General features: G+C 42.8%; 1 protein-coding gene across 5 annotated transcripts in view; it reads right to left on the bottom strand.

Annotated features, from left to right (window-relative positions):
* tmcc1a (transmembrane and coiled-coil domain family 1a) overlaps positions 1-15,557 on the bottom strand; it is a 38,425-nt gene extending 22,868 nt beyond the window's left edge. The window contains exons 1-4 of one of the 5 annotated variants that reach the window (XM_034126597.1): positions 15,483-15,557; positions 14,049-14,129; positions 5,834-5,879; positions 4,398-4,684 (exon numbers count right to left, since the gene is read on the bottom strand). In XM_034126597.1, the coding sequence (XP_033982488.1) occupies positions 4,398-4,658 (261 nt within the window). In that variant the 5' untranslated portion in view covers positions 4,659-4,684; positions 5,834-5,879; positions 14,049-14,129; positions 15,483-15,557. Of the gene's footprint in view, positions 1-2,311; positions 2,535-4,397; positions 5,322-5,829; positions 5,880-14,048; positions 14,130-15,482 lie in introns of those variants that run through there. The other 4 variants (XM_034126594.1, XM_034126595.1, XM_034126596.1 and 1 more) reach the window with 4 other exon arrangements.
* Between the last annotated feature and the right edge of the window lie 1,924 nt (positions 15,558-17,481).

Here is a 17,481-nt window from a genome sequence, read left to right as displayed (position 1 = left end):
TGACGTGAAATAGAGGACGATCACGTTTGATGGGAGTTTTTGTCTTCACATTACATTACATGTCAATGTACTCAATACTGTGGACAATCCCCACAGGAGCAATTTGGGGTGAAGTGTCTTGCCCAGGGACACAACGACATGCTGACTGCAGTGGGGTTTGAACCTGTGACCCCCTGATCCGAAAACCAACTCACAACCCACTGCACCACACGCCTCCAACCTCCTCCACCACCTTTGCTGCAATTGCAGACAGTTTCTCTCAGTTAAGATGCCTTCAGTGTTCATTCTTCAGAAGTGTTTTATCCAGAGCTGTATTATCCACAGATGGCTCAAACACTCTAAACAAATGGATTACGGGACAAACTGAAGAAAGCAGTTTCCGCATAGGTCTCCTCCTCCCAAAAACAGACGGAAAAGTGAAGTGAAACTGCTAAATACTCTACTCTGTTACCTTAAGATGTATTACAACACTTCTCTTGGTTCTTTTAAATAATGTGAGCTCATATGTTACTGATATTTAATAAATCTAACCAGTTTTTTTAGCGTTAGCATGATTGAACTCTTTCCTTCTCTAAGGTCAAGCATAATGAAAAGCACAAGACCCATTCTAAATTTGATTAAACTGAGGTACTTTACAGAAATAACACAATAAATTAACTAAGGGCACTTGAGGACACAAGACCCTATTCCAGGGGTTTTACTATCTTTTTCTAAACAAATTACGTACTAACTAATAAAGATTTATTCTTCTCAGACTTATTTTGATCTATTAGGAGAATGTGGCAGGATGAGGTAAATGTGACATGTGAATATGAACTACACTGCATAAGATACCTAGCTCAAAATAAATAATATATACCTTTTAAAAATGCAGGCATTCAATACAAACCACACTGCTGAGAGTGTTTTCATATTAGGTCTACACACAGCACCATTCCAGCTCTACTGGTCTGCATTGTTTTTGAGGCAATTTGTTCTGAGATGTTTTGGGAAATAATGCAGCAGATCGCGGGATGCTTTCTCTGACATGAAAACTCAAATATGCTGAGAGACAAAGGAAGACAAAAGATGAGCAGGAAGACAGGTGGACATGCTGCCTGGGGGTAAATACACTGGGTCATCTATCCAAGGTCAGTGAACCTTTGCAGACAGAGCCTGCAGGAGATATGTTCTCCAAAGACACTCACAGCTTCAGTCTCTCTCACACGCACATCTTCTATGGTGTAAGAGGACTCGCCTCGAGGCTTGGCTTCTGTTTCATGTCAACCCAGGAGGAGCTCATATCCCACGAGAGCGTACTTCCAGATTATTTCCTGCCTGTCTTCCTCTCTTACAATAAACATTTTGCACCTTGCAGCCCTTCAGTTTCTCCTTCTGTTTTTAGTCTTGTTTTATCTTTCCACTCCTCTGAGAAAAGAGGGAAGACTAGATCGATGTCCATCAGTCTGGGAGCAGACCTTCTACTCTAAAAGTGAGACTGTGCCTCTGCTCATGTTCATGATGATGCTTCCAGGCATTTGAACATTCACCAGCAGCACTAAACAGAGCTGAAGAGGAACAGTGAGTGTAGTCAGTCAATCGATTAATTAGCAGCTAATTGTAATTAATTCCACAGACTGAGCACCAGCTGCAATACAGCGGGCTGTAAACAGATATTATGCTGAGTTCTCAATACAGCCCCTCTACTCTCTTTAACAGCACTACCACCGAGGGACACATCAAACTCATGGACAGTTGTAGAGCACAATAAACTAGCCTGTTATTGCAAAGGAGTCAAAATGCTCTCCAATCAGCAATAATCAAACATAATATTTACAAATCATTACACCCCTTGGCGACGGCTCTAGTCAAGCTCTAGCCTGCCGCTTTTACTGCTGTAGCTGAAGTTACTGTTTAACAAGAGTTGAGATAAAGTCCAAAGACAGACCACTCAGTTACTGTAGGGATCAAACTATCATCAAGTGAATGAAGCTCACAAAAAGTTACAGACCAAACAATGATTTCTTCCCAGTTTTCTTCTGGCAGATATATTAGAGTACATCGTTTCTGAAAACTGACAAATCAATCAGTCTTTAACACTTTGACTGCTGTCCTTAACAAGCACGTCTCAAGCACAGAAACACAAACTATTGCCACAGTACCAATTAGCTGGAGGACAGCAAGAACGAGAGATGGGAAAAGATATGCTAACCACCACACGGGGCTTTGCCAGTGACTGAGCCTTTCGCCATGAATGGAGCTGCATCATAAAGATGGGACGACACAGACAGGCTTTTAACAACTAAACAAGCTTTTGTGTTTATAAGCTTACCTTTGAGTCCTGTCTACGAAGGCTGAAGCGCTGCACCATCCTTACTGACTGACGCACTCACAGCTGGAGCCCCTGTTCTCCTGTCCTGCACTGATATCCCCACAAAGTACACACAACCTCACATACAGTAGTACAGTCTGCATTTAAACACACACACATACTGAAGGCTACCCTCCTCTTCAAACATCCATGAGCACACACTCTTCTAGTCCACACCGCTTTCGTCTACTATGCAAACACAAGTGAGGAGAGAGAGAGAGAGAGAGAGAAAAGAGGGAGACGGAGATGAAAAAAGGGAGGGAGAGCAAGCAGAGAGAGAGATAAAGAAAGCTCAGCTGTGTTGCCTTGTACTCGTGTTCACAGTGATCCCCTGAGCTCTGTCTCTCACAGACACACTCACTCAGACAAGACGCTCACACCACATGGCTTACAATGCACAAATGATTTAGAGTACACACATACACACACACACACAAGTGAGTTCTTCAAGTCACACACACACACCCCCTCTTCATACAACATGCATCACACACACAGCCAGTGCTCAGCTCTCACTCATCTAGGTCGGGGCAAGGTTGCCTCCTGCTTCCTGTCAGTAAGCCGAAAGGGTGGGGTGAGGAAGAGGTGGTGGTAGAAGAGCAAGAGGAGGAGGAGGGGGAGATGGGAGAGGAGGAGGGACCAGCTGATTGTCTATACTAACTATCTCCAGGGACATAGGGAGGGGTACAGGGAAGAGAAAGAGAAGGAAAGAGGAAGGAAAGTCTAGGGGAGCACAGAGGGGGGGGGAGTTGCTTTTTGAAAGAAAAAACAAAAAGGGAAAGACAAAAAGACCCATTCCTGCTCGTACACACTCATATTTAGACGAGCTATGCATCCCCAGGACCTCCACACACCTCCAAGGTCAACCACGCTGTTACTATGGCAACCAAAGCAGGGCGTATTTCGAGGCTGTAAGTTTGGGGGTAACCACAGCGAATGATTGCATGACCTGAATGACATTGCTGTGTTGCTATGTGGAGGGGGGCTGTGATGATAGACAGAGATGTGTGAGACATGTTATCTGATGGTCGTCTATAGCAACAGGACTGAAGGAGCACAGACTTCTGGCTCTCAGCCCCGCCCCATCCCAGGTGGGGTCACTCACATAGGACTAAAGCATACTTTATTCATACTTAATTTTGTGGAAAAGGAAGTCATTTCAATTTAGCACACAGATTAATTCATAGAGAAATTCATAGACAACCATCCCTTCGTCTGTGACACATTGATACAGAGTCCTTGCCTTGGCACATCTTATTTCCTTTACACAAAGATCAGTCTAGCCTGCAACAATCATGATCTCATGACAACACAACCTCCACATGAACCAAGCCCAGTGCAGCTCACAGCTGGTTAGCTGATCTCACAGTGACCTCTGGTGGCAGACACAACAAACACAAGTCAGGTGGTTAGGTAGTTACAAATCTGAATGTGAGGTTAAAGATAAGATTGTAAAGAGATGTGAGGTTTTAACAAACCAATACACACAACAAATCCATGCCGATTATATTCCAACACAGAAGTTGTAGAACATGTAACTTCATAAATGTTCTCTGGACTCGACACACTACACAGTATGTTCCTAAAAAAAGGCTGAGATTTTCGAGAACTAGTTTTATTGCAATCTCATGTATTTCAAACAAGTATGACTTAAAATCATAAACAGGTGCACGTATGCAAACATTTAAACATCACTCCTGTTTACCCCAGGCAGTGTTTCAGTGAGCCTGACAAATGTTTTAAGAAAGTAATGAAATTGTCTTTAAAATTGTCTGTAGTGTTGTGATTATTGCAAATCTATGTGTGCATGAAAGTGTCTTATGTGTCTTAACTGTTAGCAAGCTGTACCATGCATATCTGACAGTGTCTGCAGTTCAGACAGACAACAGCAGACTTTCTTTCTGCATTCAAAGCTAATACAGCAGCATTGAAAGTCACATCGACAACAAGGTGAACCTCAGCTTTTGATTGACAGTTCACTGACAAACAAGGCCTGACACTAGTCAAAGGGTAGAAGAGACACATCGATCAGCCTGCCGTCACTCACCCTGTCCGTCTCCTCCGTGGAGTGGTACCCTGATGACAGCACCACGTCCCCTCCAGTGTATCCCGGTGTGGGGCTGCTGGGGGTGGTGTCAGTAGTGGAAGAGGAGCGTGGACGGCTGATGTGATGCTGTGGATCGTGGGTGTAGCGGCGGTGCCGGGCCTGGGGGCTACCTCTCAGCAGAGGGTCTCGGTCTCCGCTCCCAGATCCCGACCCGGACCCTTTACTGCGGCGGCTCTGCAGGCTGGTCCCACGCCTCATCATGGCCGCAGCGCCTGAGCCCTGGCCAGCTGCGGAGGGAATCACAGGAGCAGAGAGGTGGTCAGATTCTGGATAGCAGGACCCCAAGGCATCCTCGTGAGCAGAGGGGGAGGAGCCACCTGCTGACACTACAGAAGAAGATGAGGAAGAAGACGAAGATGGGATGGCGGAGCGAGAGAGGGACAGGCGTTTACGCTGCTGCTGGAACAGCTGTTTCAGTCCCTGGCCAAGAACCCCAATGCTCTCCCTGGCGTTTTGGCTCATCTTACTGAGAGAGGGGGGCTCTGACTGGGATGAGGCCCTCTTCAACCCGGGGCTTTGTGACCCTCCTGCATTCTCAGGACCAGAACTGGGGCCCACCCCCTCTGGCTCCCTTTGACTGTCATCCCCCTGCTGCATGTGGCCCTGCTGAACTCTCATGAATAGCAGGGAGCAATTGTCCTATCAAACAGTCAGCTAACACTTCCCCCCCTCTCTCTCTCTAAGACATGCAGAGGGTCAGACCGGGACAATGACTGATGGAGAGACGACTACAAACAGTAGAGTACAGTGGAAGTGGAGATGGGACTGTCTGATGGAGGGTTGCATCGGCTCAGTGTCGGTCAGAGGGATGAGTCCAAAGAGGGAGCATGCATCTTTGATTCAGGAACAAGTGGCCATGATGGTCTAGCACAGAGAGAGAGGAGACGGATTATGAGAGGCTGGAATAAGGCCTAGATCTAATGACATGAAATCAGTAATTTATTTTTAACTCGTGACCATTTGCATAGTAATCTGTCTGCGGACCGGACAGCATTAAGTACCAAAACAATATGTGATTGTAATTTAAAAAGAATCGAGTCTGATGCGATATCATCAGTTGAAAATGCTATTAGGCAAGCAGCCTCATTGACAGCTGTGCCAGGCCTCTGAATCATTTGAAATCCCATCAGGCCAATGTTTCATGAACAGATACAAAATGATTAAGGATAACAAGCTGGTTACAGTTTTGCTAGCATGATACAATGATCACAAAACAAAGAAATAACTAATATAAGAGGAGACAGGTCCAAACAAGCTTGGAAAATAAACAACAACCATGAGAGGGATGAAGACACAAGTAGCTGGTAGAAGAAAGGAAAGGATGTAGAGAAGGAAAGAGGTAATGACTCACATCAGAAGAAGAAAAACCCACCTACCATCAGCCTGACTCTCAGCCTAGTGTGACTCACTCTTGTGGATTACCTGAGAAGAAGGTGGAGAGATGGAGACCAAAGAAAGAAGCAGATTCTGTTTAGAGTTCAAACTTAAATCTTCAATGTATTCACTGACATTTCATTCTGTTGCAATCAATCATCATTTTCACTTGCTGGGCACACGGAACAGAAGATGTGTGATATTGAGTGGCACGGTTTGTGTGTGTGTTCCTTTAAGGGCTAATTGAGAATCCCCAAAGGGACGCCGTTATTATCATGTGAAGGTATCAAGAGACAAACGTTTCAAAAACATACAAAACAATCACACAGCACAGCTCACACACCATAACACAGGTACAAGTAAAAACAATAGACAATTTAAAAGCAATAAAAGCAACAATCTAAAAGATGTCAATACGCTAAGGAGAAGAGGTGGGTTTTTAGAAGCGATTTAAAAGCAGACAGTGTTAAGGCCTGTCTGATATGCATGGGCAGATCATTCCACAGTGTGGGAGCCGCTACAGTCACAAAGTGCGTGTTCACCTCCGGCAGCCTTGCACGCTGCCTGGCTGAATCGAAGTGACAAAACCAGAGTGGACACCTGACAACATACAAGCTGTCTTCCTCAAGAAGGAACCTTATTAGTGGAGCAGTGATCTCCTCAGAGAGAGACCTACAGACAGACAGGCAGGCAGGAAGCCCCAGCATCCCTGCAGCATCAATAGCTGCTCCCATTGAGAGCAGCAAAACAAGCAAGGCAGGAACATTGGGAGCCCTGGGGAGGGACAGCTACACACTCAAAGTATATTCCTCCAGCTGCACTGTCAGGTCATGAAGAATAACATAAAGTTGGATGGACAGGGACACACACTCACTTGCACACATCTATGCAAACAACCCAGTGACAGGCTTCCTTCTCATTCGCTAAGAATACAATCAACTGTTCAGTTTTAACCGACGTCCAGAGACAAAAGAATGAGCATGGAGCTACTTGCAGGTAGCATATGTCTTTACACAATGGCCACGCTATCACTGCCAAAAAAGGGCGTATTCATGCTCATAAACACATTCACACAGCAGCTTTAACTTTCCCAGCAAGCCAGTCTTAAGTCTGAGTGTTTTATGTTCAACAGAAGATACTAACTTATGTGCTTAATCAAAGGCTGTGTGTTAATATTGTGAAAGTTAAATGTGACCGCCACAGAGAGAGAGAGGAGAGAGAGAGAGAGAGAGAGAGAGAGAGAGAGAGAGAGAGAGAGAACAGGTGTTGAACAGCTTCAGTCACCTGTTAGCTGGCGACTGTCTATAGATATTGAGATGTTGCACTGTCAAGTGTTCAGATTAAAAATAACAGAGGTTCAACTTGATATTTTTTCCTGATTACAGCTGAGTAAAGAATCCATGTATTTATAGTCTTATTTACATTAGAAATACAATTCATCATAATTAAATAATGACAGTAAGGTATCAGAACACACTAGAGTTATAGTTTGCAAAGACTCAATTCAATATATGTCTAGTAAATTGTTATATAATGGAATTGTTCTTGAAGTATCCAAAAATAAGAAAATGCTGAATGTATAAATAGTTTCGTATTACCAATGGAGTTCAATGCAAATCATACATTATTTCACATGACTAAGCATCCATCTCTTTTCTGTAATTCAATTTATCTATCCTTCCTTCCTTCCTTCCTTCCTTCCTTCTTCCTTCCTTCCTTCCTTCCTTCCTTCCTTCCTTCCTTCCTTCCTTCCTCCTTCCTTCCTTCCTTCCTTCCTTCCTTCCTTCCTTCCTTCCTTCCTTCCTTTATACATAATAATTCAAATACTCGTTTGCATGAAACGGCGTGTCATGATTACTGCGATATGAACTTCCTGTATGACAATCGTAGGAAGACAGTCATGCCTCATGATCAAGAATACATGCATACTTGATTATGCATGCATGCAGGCACCCTCACAATGAGTGGCATTTTCTGGCAGTGTCAGTGAAGTGTAAGTGATTAGGAAGAGGAGTACTGAGCTGTTGTTTCAGTTTGGTGAGTGGAGGGGTAAACCTTAGTTAATCCTGTCCTGAAGCTGAAGCCCTATCCCGACCCCGGTGCCCATCCCTCCCTCTGTGTCTATAAATCCCCTCCTTCATCCCCAGGATGATCCAAGCGCTGGATTGGATGTTTTCTTGATTGCCTACGGTTTTATATTCAAACTAAATCCTCTTTCAGGAGCCTTAGAGGACAATGATTTACTGTCAGCTTGGTGTGTATGCTTGTGTGAGAGGTCCTGCATCTTTGTTTGATTTAAGCAAGGCTCACTGTTCCACCTTAAGGTGATGATGCAAAGGAACACCAGATGGATCGACCTGTTCTGCACAAATTACTTAATTTAATCTATTCTGTGCACCGATAAACGAAAGTTCACTATCACTTTTTTTACCCCAAACAGTGAAATGTTTAACCGTGTCTTCTTTAGACAATTTAAACAAAAATGCAATACTTTGTTGATCCTTTAAGGAAAATTCTGCCTTCATTCCCCCTTGGATCAACCTCAGAAACATCCTAGTGATAGATGGATTTTTCTGTATTAAAGCCCTGTCCACCACAGAAACAGAGCGATTATCAGCGACTAACAGGTGTCAGTGACAACCGGGATCAGCGGCCTCAGTGAGTCAGCATGTTTCTCAGAAATGTCACAATACTGTCAAAGGTGAATTACAAACAACCACATGGACAATGGCCTCTCTGGAACCGTGTCAGCCTCACTCATGTCCTTGTATAAATACACACACAAACACATACGTCCTTGTCCTTAGCTCTGTAGCTCATTCCATTCAGCAGAGTTGCCAGTCGTCCTGCTGTCATTGTCTTTGGCCGGCTGAACCAGAGAGATGGTGAAAGCTCAGCAGAGATCTGGCACTGGCAGACTGGGAACCAAGCACTTCACATTGGCATTTTTCAGACCATGAAAAGCATGTAAGAATCATTATAATATAGAACATCAGAGATCTAGTTTAGTTATAAATACTTAACAATCATCTTGTATCTTTAACTTCCTGATTTATTTGTTAAACAATAAATAAATATCACAGCTCCCTGTAAATGTTTACTTGAATTTCATTCAGGCACGAAGGTTAATTTGATAAAGATGTAGCACTGAGGTGATCTAAAATCCCATCCATTATCAGTATTAAACTAAGAAAACAATCAAAGGTGATTATTTAAATGGAGAATAAGCCCCCAGAGTTCCAATGGTGAGTGACAGCTCCTAATAGCTATGTGATAGACCAGGTAATGTGCAATCTAGCGTAAAGTGAGATACATTATTTATCAGTTCAGTGTAAAGTATTATAGTCTTGTTATGCAAATGTTGCCATAGTTACAGTACTCCACAACTAAATACCTGATCACCATCTTCTCATGACTATTTAATTCTACTCTTTATATATTTTGTATATATTATTACAGTATACAGAATTAACTCGATCTGCAACTCAAATGTTTCATCTGTTTCATCTGATATTTATATATTTTCTTACTACTACAACTTACTTACACCATTATGTCCATTGCAGTATTTTATTTCCATTACTCTATTTATTTTTATTCTATGTTTGAGAAGCCTAAACTGAATTGCCAAAACTACGATGTAGCTATGGTACACATGACAAATAAAGTTGCAAGCTGAGCATGACTAACACAAGTGGGGGCTCAATCTGGCCTGTGCTCTTTGACACTTTGGCAGCCATGTTGTTGTTCATTGCTGAACATACAGTCGGTAAACTCAAAATATGGCCATAGCTTAAACAAGCCCATGCAGTGTTTCCAGAGGAGTCTGGGAGCTGGCGTGGAATAGACCACTCTTTGTTCCCTCTGAGCCACACACAGGCCCATCGCTGCTCTTTGTGCTGCGCCTCTTTCACTGACAGACACACATCAATAAGAGAGGAATTAGGCCAGAGAGTTCTGGCAGCGATGTTTGTGTGTGAGCGCATGCACGAAAATGTGTGTGTGTATTTACCGGACAAAGAGAGCAAAGAAAGAGAGAAATAGCCGGAATTATACTGTGTGGAAATGTGCATATGTGTACATTATGTGTACATACTGTACGTATGTGTGTGTTGTCTTTAACCGATGGAAACTGGACCATATCTCATTCAGCAGCTGCATAATGACAGCATAGGCAGGAAACAGGAACAATCGTTATTGTATTTACCCTATGTGGGTGTGTGTGTGTGAATGTGTGAGGGGGGGGCAGAGAGAAGCACGCTTGTGACAGTTCTGACAATGCAGGAGATGACTTCAGCATACTGCTAAGAGTGTGATAAGAGAAACAACTCTTTGTATCGGGCAGGCAGAGAGAGTAAGAGAGGAGAGAGAGAGAGAGAGGAGAGAGAGAGAGGGTTACAGAGGGTACGAAAGAGGCAAAACTGGATCAAAGGCATCCCGTCCACGGCGTGTTTCGCCTGGCAGTGTCGGGTTCAGCTTGGGCACTGAGCTCAGAGTGTGTCAGAATGAGGAGGTGAATGGCAGGTAGTTCCCTGAAAGAAGTAGGCACAACGCCCTATTGTGCAAGATGAAACCCACAGGGAGGCCCCGCTGCCAGAGTTGTGCTCAGCTTTCCAGGAACAAGACAAACCAGAAGACACACAATCATTTACGTCTACAAATGCAAACATTCAAAAAGGCACAGCGACACAACTTGTGTTTTCCTGATTCTACTGATTTGGTCACTCTGTTGACGTCAAATTGAATAAACTTTTCAAAATATATTTTTAATTTAACATATATAATTGCTATCTTAAATTACGCAAAAGAGTGTGGATGTGGACGTTACCTAATATATCAGATTTCATTTATATCTTAGTCAACAGGTCCCACTGCCATGTGTAACTACAACTTTTGTTAACATATTCCCTCATATTGCGGCAAAAACGTATATAAGTTGTTGAAAAAATATTTTAAAAAAGACATACAGGGATATACTTAACACAAAGGGAACAACAGGTGGTATATTGGGAGTGGCGCAAGTCTGAGTCATCTAATAAAGGTCCTTACACATCAAACTGACACCAAAGAGTAGCAGCAGTCTGTGAGGTGGGAAGCTGCACAGAAACGTTCTGCTTATTTTAATTTCAGCTCCACAGAGGCACCGTTAAGGTGATCTATTTTGATTGTAAGAGTTTTAAGTATCACACATATCTCTGAGGTATAGGATTAACAGAGGGGTACAGTGAAAATAATCTAAATAATTGAAGCCTGGCTGCATGTTGAACATTATGTTGTGCGTGGCTATATGTTAACAGGTGAAGGCTTGTTTAAGGAACACCTCGGCATCTGTGCTCAACACCACAGCATGTGTCCTAATGAATAATTCACCCTGTGTTTGGAACTGACACTGGTCCATGTTCACCACAACAACACTCAGCACATACCTGTGTCCGAGCTGATGGAGATGTTGGTATTGAGGATCTCATTCTCTTGCTGTATGTTGGTAAGGCAGATGTTTACAAAGGGCGTTTCAACAGACAAAAGGATACATTTGTATAATGTATTGTACATTTTAAGCCTGCAAAGTGGCCTTCACTAACCTGCTAGGTGTTCACCAGTGGCCAGGCTGACCTGACCAACATAGCTCATATTCCACCAGCTCTGGCACGGCACCATCACCTGTCAACAGGCTGGAAACCACCTACACTGTACACAGCGGCTGAAATCTCATACCAGAGATTGTGTTAAAGGCACACAGACATAAGGAATAGCACCAGCAATCCATGTCAGGGTCAACACACACTTTGTGCAACTGAAGACAGAATCCTGCCAGGTTATCAGGCCAAAGGCTAGCTCTGTGTGGTGCCTCCAGGTGAGAACAACTTTACGCAGTCAGATATAAATCACCTAATCATCACCTATTTAAATAACTCTTCAGTCAGTTCTCATTGCTCAGGTAACCAGACACCTCTACAGCGCAGTGTTGGGGGGGGTTAGTGGGGATCAGCACATCCAAGCTCTGGTCTTTAAGCTCTTACCATGTTTGTGATATTGAGCTCAACACGTATGGCTGTGGGTCAACTATGTCAAGTCTGTGTTCAAAAGATGGTATTCCTCCTGACCTGCAAACCTTAATATCCATTTATCTTAACCCAACTTATTAAAGATAAGAAGATGTAAACACACAGAAACAAAAGGGTGATTAAACACATGGAGTTTTGAGAAAAAAGGCAATGTCTAAATACGTTCATATTGGCCAAAATCTACAGTTGCCTTTGTGTGCAAATGTATTCAAACGTTTTTCTGAGGCTAATAAGGGGGTTCAGCAAGTTAGACAAATAAAGCGGATATCTTCTTAAGGAATACACGATTTATCCCATGACAACCTATCCTTTACTAAATCATGGACTTCACTTCTTTTAAGTGTAAACTCTTGTGAAGCTGTGTGACCCATGCATCATTTCTGCTGTCTTCAAACAGGAGGGAAGCAGGCAGCTCGTTGCCACTGGTAACCACAGCTTTTATAAAGGAATTTCACCTTCATTCTGGGTAGTGTGGGAGTCTGTCCTACTCGAGAGAATAAACCCAGTTTGTTCATAGTTACAGCCAAACATTGTTCTTGTACAGTAACTATTTCTTGATGGCATTGGTAAAAAGGAAAAAGTGTGTTTCCTCTCTCAGAGACTTCCTCTTTAGCCACTGCTGACCTTTGGTTGCAATAACACAACCAACATCCCTGCCTGAAGGATGCTGACATTGGATTAAAAAAAATGTGTGAGCATCTGACTCATTTTGAATCTCTTACTGAACATTTATCATTATCATTTGTTTGGGAGAAAAAAGGAAAACAAAATTCAAACTGCAAAACACAACCTTAGAGTAAAATCACAACTTCACGAGAAAAAAAGATCATATCTAGTGTCATGGTGTGGTTGTTTGTTATTTTATGGTGTCTACAAAGGTTTCAGATTTCAGACTTTTACATGATTTGATCTCATTCATGCTCCATTAGCAGCTTTTCATCCCAATTTCACGTATAATTGGGTCCAGCCAATTACCCTTGTTCTGTGGTCCATACCAGTAGTAACACAAAGATATACATGTACAGCCATGTACGGTATCTCTTGTCATTCCAACATAAATCTCTACCAATATGGTCAACACATGGCATTGATCTTGACTCTTATTCATGTCATATTTCCAATTCACTGTTAAAGGTGGGGTATGTAAGTTTGAGAAACCGGCTCAAGATACACTTTTTGTTGTATTCCATGGAATGCTCTTAACATCCCGATAGCAATGAATATCTTAAGTACTTTGACAAAAAATCCATAAAAAAATGTCATCTGTGGAAGCCGTAGTACTGTAAAAAGCACGACCAATCATTTTAGCCGGCCCGGCTAAAATAACTGGATGGCCTACCTGCCTGTCAGCCTTCCATCTGTGCACAAACTTATCTCGTGCCCTCATTGGTCATGTGTGCGTTCGTGTGTGTTGGAGGAGGGGCTCTGTAAGGAAGTGGCAGATTTTCTCCGGTTGTGTATTTTCAAATTCTAGCGATCTCGAGCCGGTTTCTCAAACTTACATACCCTACCTTTAAGGTTAGGTTTCAGAGTGAGAAAAGCCATCTCATACACACGGCCAATTAATCAGCCCCTGTGACAGCCAGATAAGCAAACAGCAAGCTGTGTTAATCTTGTGATCTAATCTAGGATTAGCTCATCCTCACCACATCAGATGCTGAAGGGTTACAAGAGGCTGAACACAAGTCAGAGGAAGAGGAAACTCCATCTTTAAAGGCCACTGAGTTCTATTTTGTCAGCATTGTGCCCACAAACACCCATCCATATACACAAACACGTTACACTCTCAATTCAAAGCTGAGCTCTAAACAGGGAAGGATCAACGTGAGTGCAGCAGGAGAGGAGGAGGAGGAGGAGGAGGAGGAGGAGGAGGAGGAGGGCAGCGTCATCATGGTGGTCTGACTGTCGGAGTGAGACATGAATGGCTGCGTTTGCAGAGCCCTGAAGGGGCAGCCAAGCTCTCAGCCACTTAGCAGAGTATGCTGAACAGATAGGGATACATCATGTCATGCCGGACACTTCAAACCCTCTACGTTTGTGTAAACTGTACACGCAGTGCATCAAAACCAGCAGGTAATACAAATGGTTGGAGATGTAAACAGGTATCGCAGTGATCAGAATGAATGTGAAGAGTATGTGGAAGAAAACTAACCTTCAGTCCATGTTCACGATGCTGGAGAGGATTTCCTTCACTGCAGAGGAGAGGACAACCGGCTACATCAGGCCCATGGTTCTTCAACAACAAAAGAAGCAAAAGTGAGATGGAAACTAATCCTCTAAATGCTTTCTTGGCACATTGTACTCCCTGCGCCCTGCCTGCTTTATGCCTGTGTGTGAGAGTGTGTCTGTCTGCCAGACACTGATAATAATAGGTTGCGGGAAAAATGATCCTCTGTGAAGAATACTAGGCTTCAGAAGTAATGAGGCTGAAGATGTCCATCCTTACTGTGCCATCAATTGTCTTTAACCCATCATTTGATTAGCGAGCTGAGATCAAAATAAATATTGCTGAGGGTTTATGAAAACTTGTGTCGTGTATGTTGAAAGTGGAAAGGCCATGGCTAACATACATATACAATTTTGCTCATTCTTTTTAAGTCTTTTCAAATAATATGTAGCAGTTTGTGTTCTGTTGATTGATTCTGTTTTCATCTGATATGGTAATACAATTCTGTATTGTATGTGCTGCAGAATAGAAACCTGCTATAAATCAGCTTTTAACTGAGTCAGGCTAGGTTACTTTTAATCTTTTCATGTGTATTAATAACATAAATATAACGAATAGAGACACCTGGTGACAGATAACTAAATAGAAACAAAGTGTAATTGATTAACTGGAAATATACTCCATAGCTACTGATCCTCTGATTTTGCAACAGTGTCCATTAGAAACTAGCAAACTCTTAAAACACATGATGAATTATGTTTTTGCTGTAAATGATTACCTTATAAGCAATGACACAAGCCTGTTGTATATTCCATTCCGTTTTCATCTGATATGGTAATGCAATCTCTTAATTGCTGCAGAATAGGAACCTGCTATAAACCAGTTTTAACTGAGTCAGGCTAGATAAAATGTTACACATATGATGTTACCTTTATGTTTTTGCTGTTTAATTCTTGCTCTATAAGCAATGACACAAACCTGTTTTACATTCTACATTTTAAAACATTTTTTATTTAAGTACTGCAGCAAAACGCCTGCATTTGAATGCTATGATGACAACACAGGAGATGAAATACAGCGTTAAAAGATGGTTACGAAAGATAAGTTGAGTAACAGTTACAGTAACAGTAACGTGCTCTATGTAATTTAAGTTTTAATTGACGAGCCTTCGTGTATGTTGTGAAATAACGTAAAGCATTGTGTATTGCTCTAAAATAAATACTAGTAGAGTTTTGAGCAGCAGCAGTGTGTTAACGGACTTGACAGTTGAGTGTGTCATTCTACAGAGCTGCTCGTACGATGAAACATCTACATCGACACTCATAACAGCTTTTCATCGCACAGCACACATCACACACAAGCATAAACTGATGGTTAAACTAGCAGGAAAAAAATAACTTGAAAATATTTCACACTTACTCGGGTGATAGCAAACTGTTGGAGCCGACACACAGACGTTAGCGAGCGGCTCCCCTCCTCCGAGTCCCGTCCGTCCGCCCCACCGTGGTCCAAGCTCTGACGTCATGACGCAAGACGTAATCTAATAGAAAGGGACCAAAGATTGTGTTGTGATAAGAGGCCTCACTCGCGTATTTAAAAAACGATAGCTGCATATTTACTTTATTTATTTATTTATTAAAGAAAACGTGTAAATAAGAAATTCCCTCATTGAAGCTTAGATAGGAGTTGAGTATTGGAAATAAGAACAGGAAGTAATCCGAAATAAATACTATTATAAACTATTGGGATGAAATTAAATCAAATCAAATCAAATCAGGTTTTATGTATATAGCACATTTAAAAGCGATTTTTGGTCGAGCCAAAGTGCTGTACATGTAATAAAAACACATTACTACAATCACAATAAACGACAATAAGTTACAACAGATATATATAAAAAACAAAATTAAAATAAAACACAAGGAAAAGTCAGGAGTCGTGCTCCGCTCTAACTAGAAAGCCAGAGAGAAGAAGTGTGTTTTTAGAGTGGATTTAAAAACCCCTAGGGTCTGGGCCGACCTCACATGGAGGGGCAGAGTGTTCCAGAGCCTAGGGCCAGCTGCTGCGAAGGCTCGGTGCCCTCTGGTTTTAAGCCTGGTCTTGGGCACTACCAGCAGCAGCTGGTCAGCAGACCTTAAAGGTCTGGCTGGGGTGTAGCGCTGGAGGAGTTCAGCTATATAGGCCGGAGCCAGCCCATTTAGTGCTTTAAAAACAAATAAAAGGATTTTAAAATCAATTCTGAACCGAACTGGAAGCCAGTGCAGTGAGGCCAGAATAGGGGTGATGTGGTCACGCTTTTTGTGGCCAGTCAGCAAACGTGCAGCTGCATTTTGGACTAGCTGCAGGTGTTTAATTGAGGCCTGGTCCATACCCACATACAGAGCGTTGCAATAGTCCAGTCTCGAGGTTACAAAGGCGTTAATAACCTTTCTAAGTCATTAAAAGATAAATACGACTTGGTTTTGGCCAATAGTCTTATTTTAAAAAAGCAGGATTTGACTACAGTGCTGATCTGCTTGTCGAATTTAAAAGTGCTGGTGAAGGTCACTCCAAGGTTCATGACCGAGGGGAGGATGTTTTTTATGAGAGACCCCAGAATATCAACCGGAGAGGCTGGAGGTTGCGGTCCAAAAAAGATGACCTCAGTCTTGCTCTCGTTGAGGTTGAGAAAGTTTTTGCTCAGCCAGGATTTTATCTCTGCTAAGCAGTCCATCAACTGCTGTAGTGAGTGTTTGACATTTGCTTTTAGAGGCAGATAGATCTGTACATCGTCGGCGTAGCAGTGGAAGGGAATATTATGTTTTGTGAGAATTGAACCTAGGGGCAGTATGTACAGTAGAAAAAGGATGGGGCCCAGACTCGAGCCTTGGGGAACCCCACAGGTAAGAGGGGCTTTGGCAGAGGAGAAAGCACCTAGCTGTACCGAAAAGCTACAGTCTGTCAGGTAGGACCTGAACCATGCAAGGGCAGAGCCTGTGATGCCAGCGGACTGTTCAAGCCGTGACAGCAGGATGCTATGGTCCACAGTGTCAAAGGCAGCTGTCAGGTCTAACAGCACCAGGACAGCTGGGCTACCTGAGTCGGCGGCTAGGAGCAGATCATTAAAAACTCTTAAAAGGGCTGTTTCAGTGCTCTGCATGGGTTTGAAGCCAGACTGAAACTTTTCATGGATTCCATGGATGGTTAAAAAAGACTGCAGCTGGGCGTAGACTACTCGCTCCAGGGCTTTTGATAAAAAAGGTAGCTGGGAGATGGGCCTAAAATTTGCGAGAATGGAGGGGTCGAGATTTTTCTTTTTAAGTAGTGGCTTAACCACGGCATGTTTGAAGGCAGCTGGGACACATCCTGAGCTAAGAGAGGTGTTTAAAAGTAATAAAGTACTTGCTCCAACTGAATCAAAAACATCTCTGAGAAGGCG

This window comes from Trematomus bernacchii, unplaced genomic scaffold, assembly GCF_902827165.1.
Source record: "Trematomus bernacchii unplaced genomic scaffold, fTreBer1.1, whole genome shotgun sequence".
In the NCBI taxonomy this organism is placed as follows: Eukaryota; Metazoa; Chordata; class Actinopteri; order Perciformes; family Nototheniidae; genus Trematomus; species Trematomus bernacchii.
The sequence above is the reverse complement of the archived record's forward strand: the minus strand, read 5'-3'. Positions and strand labels throughout refer to the sequence as shown.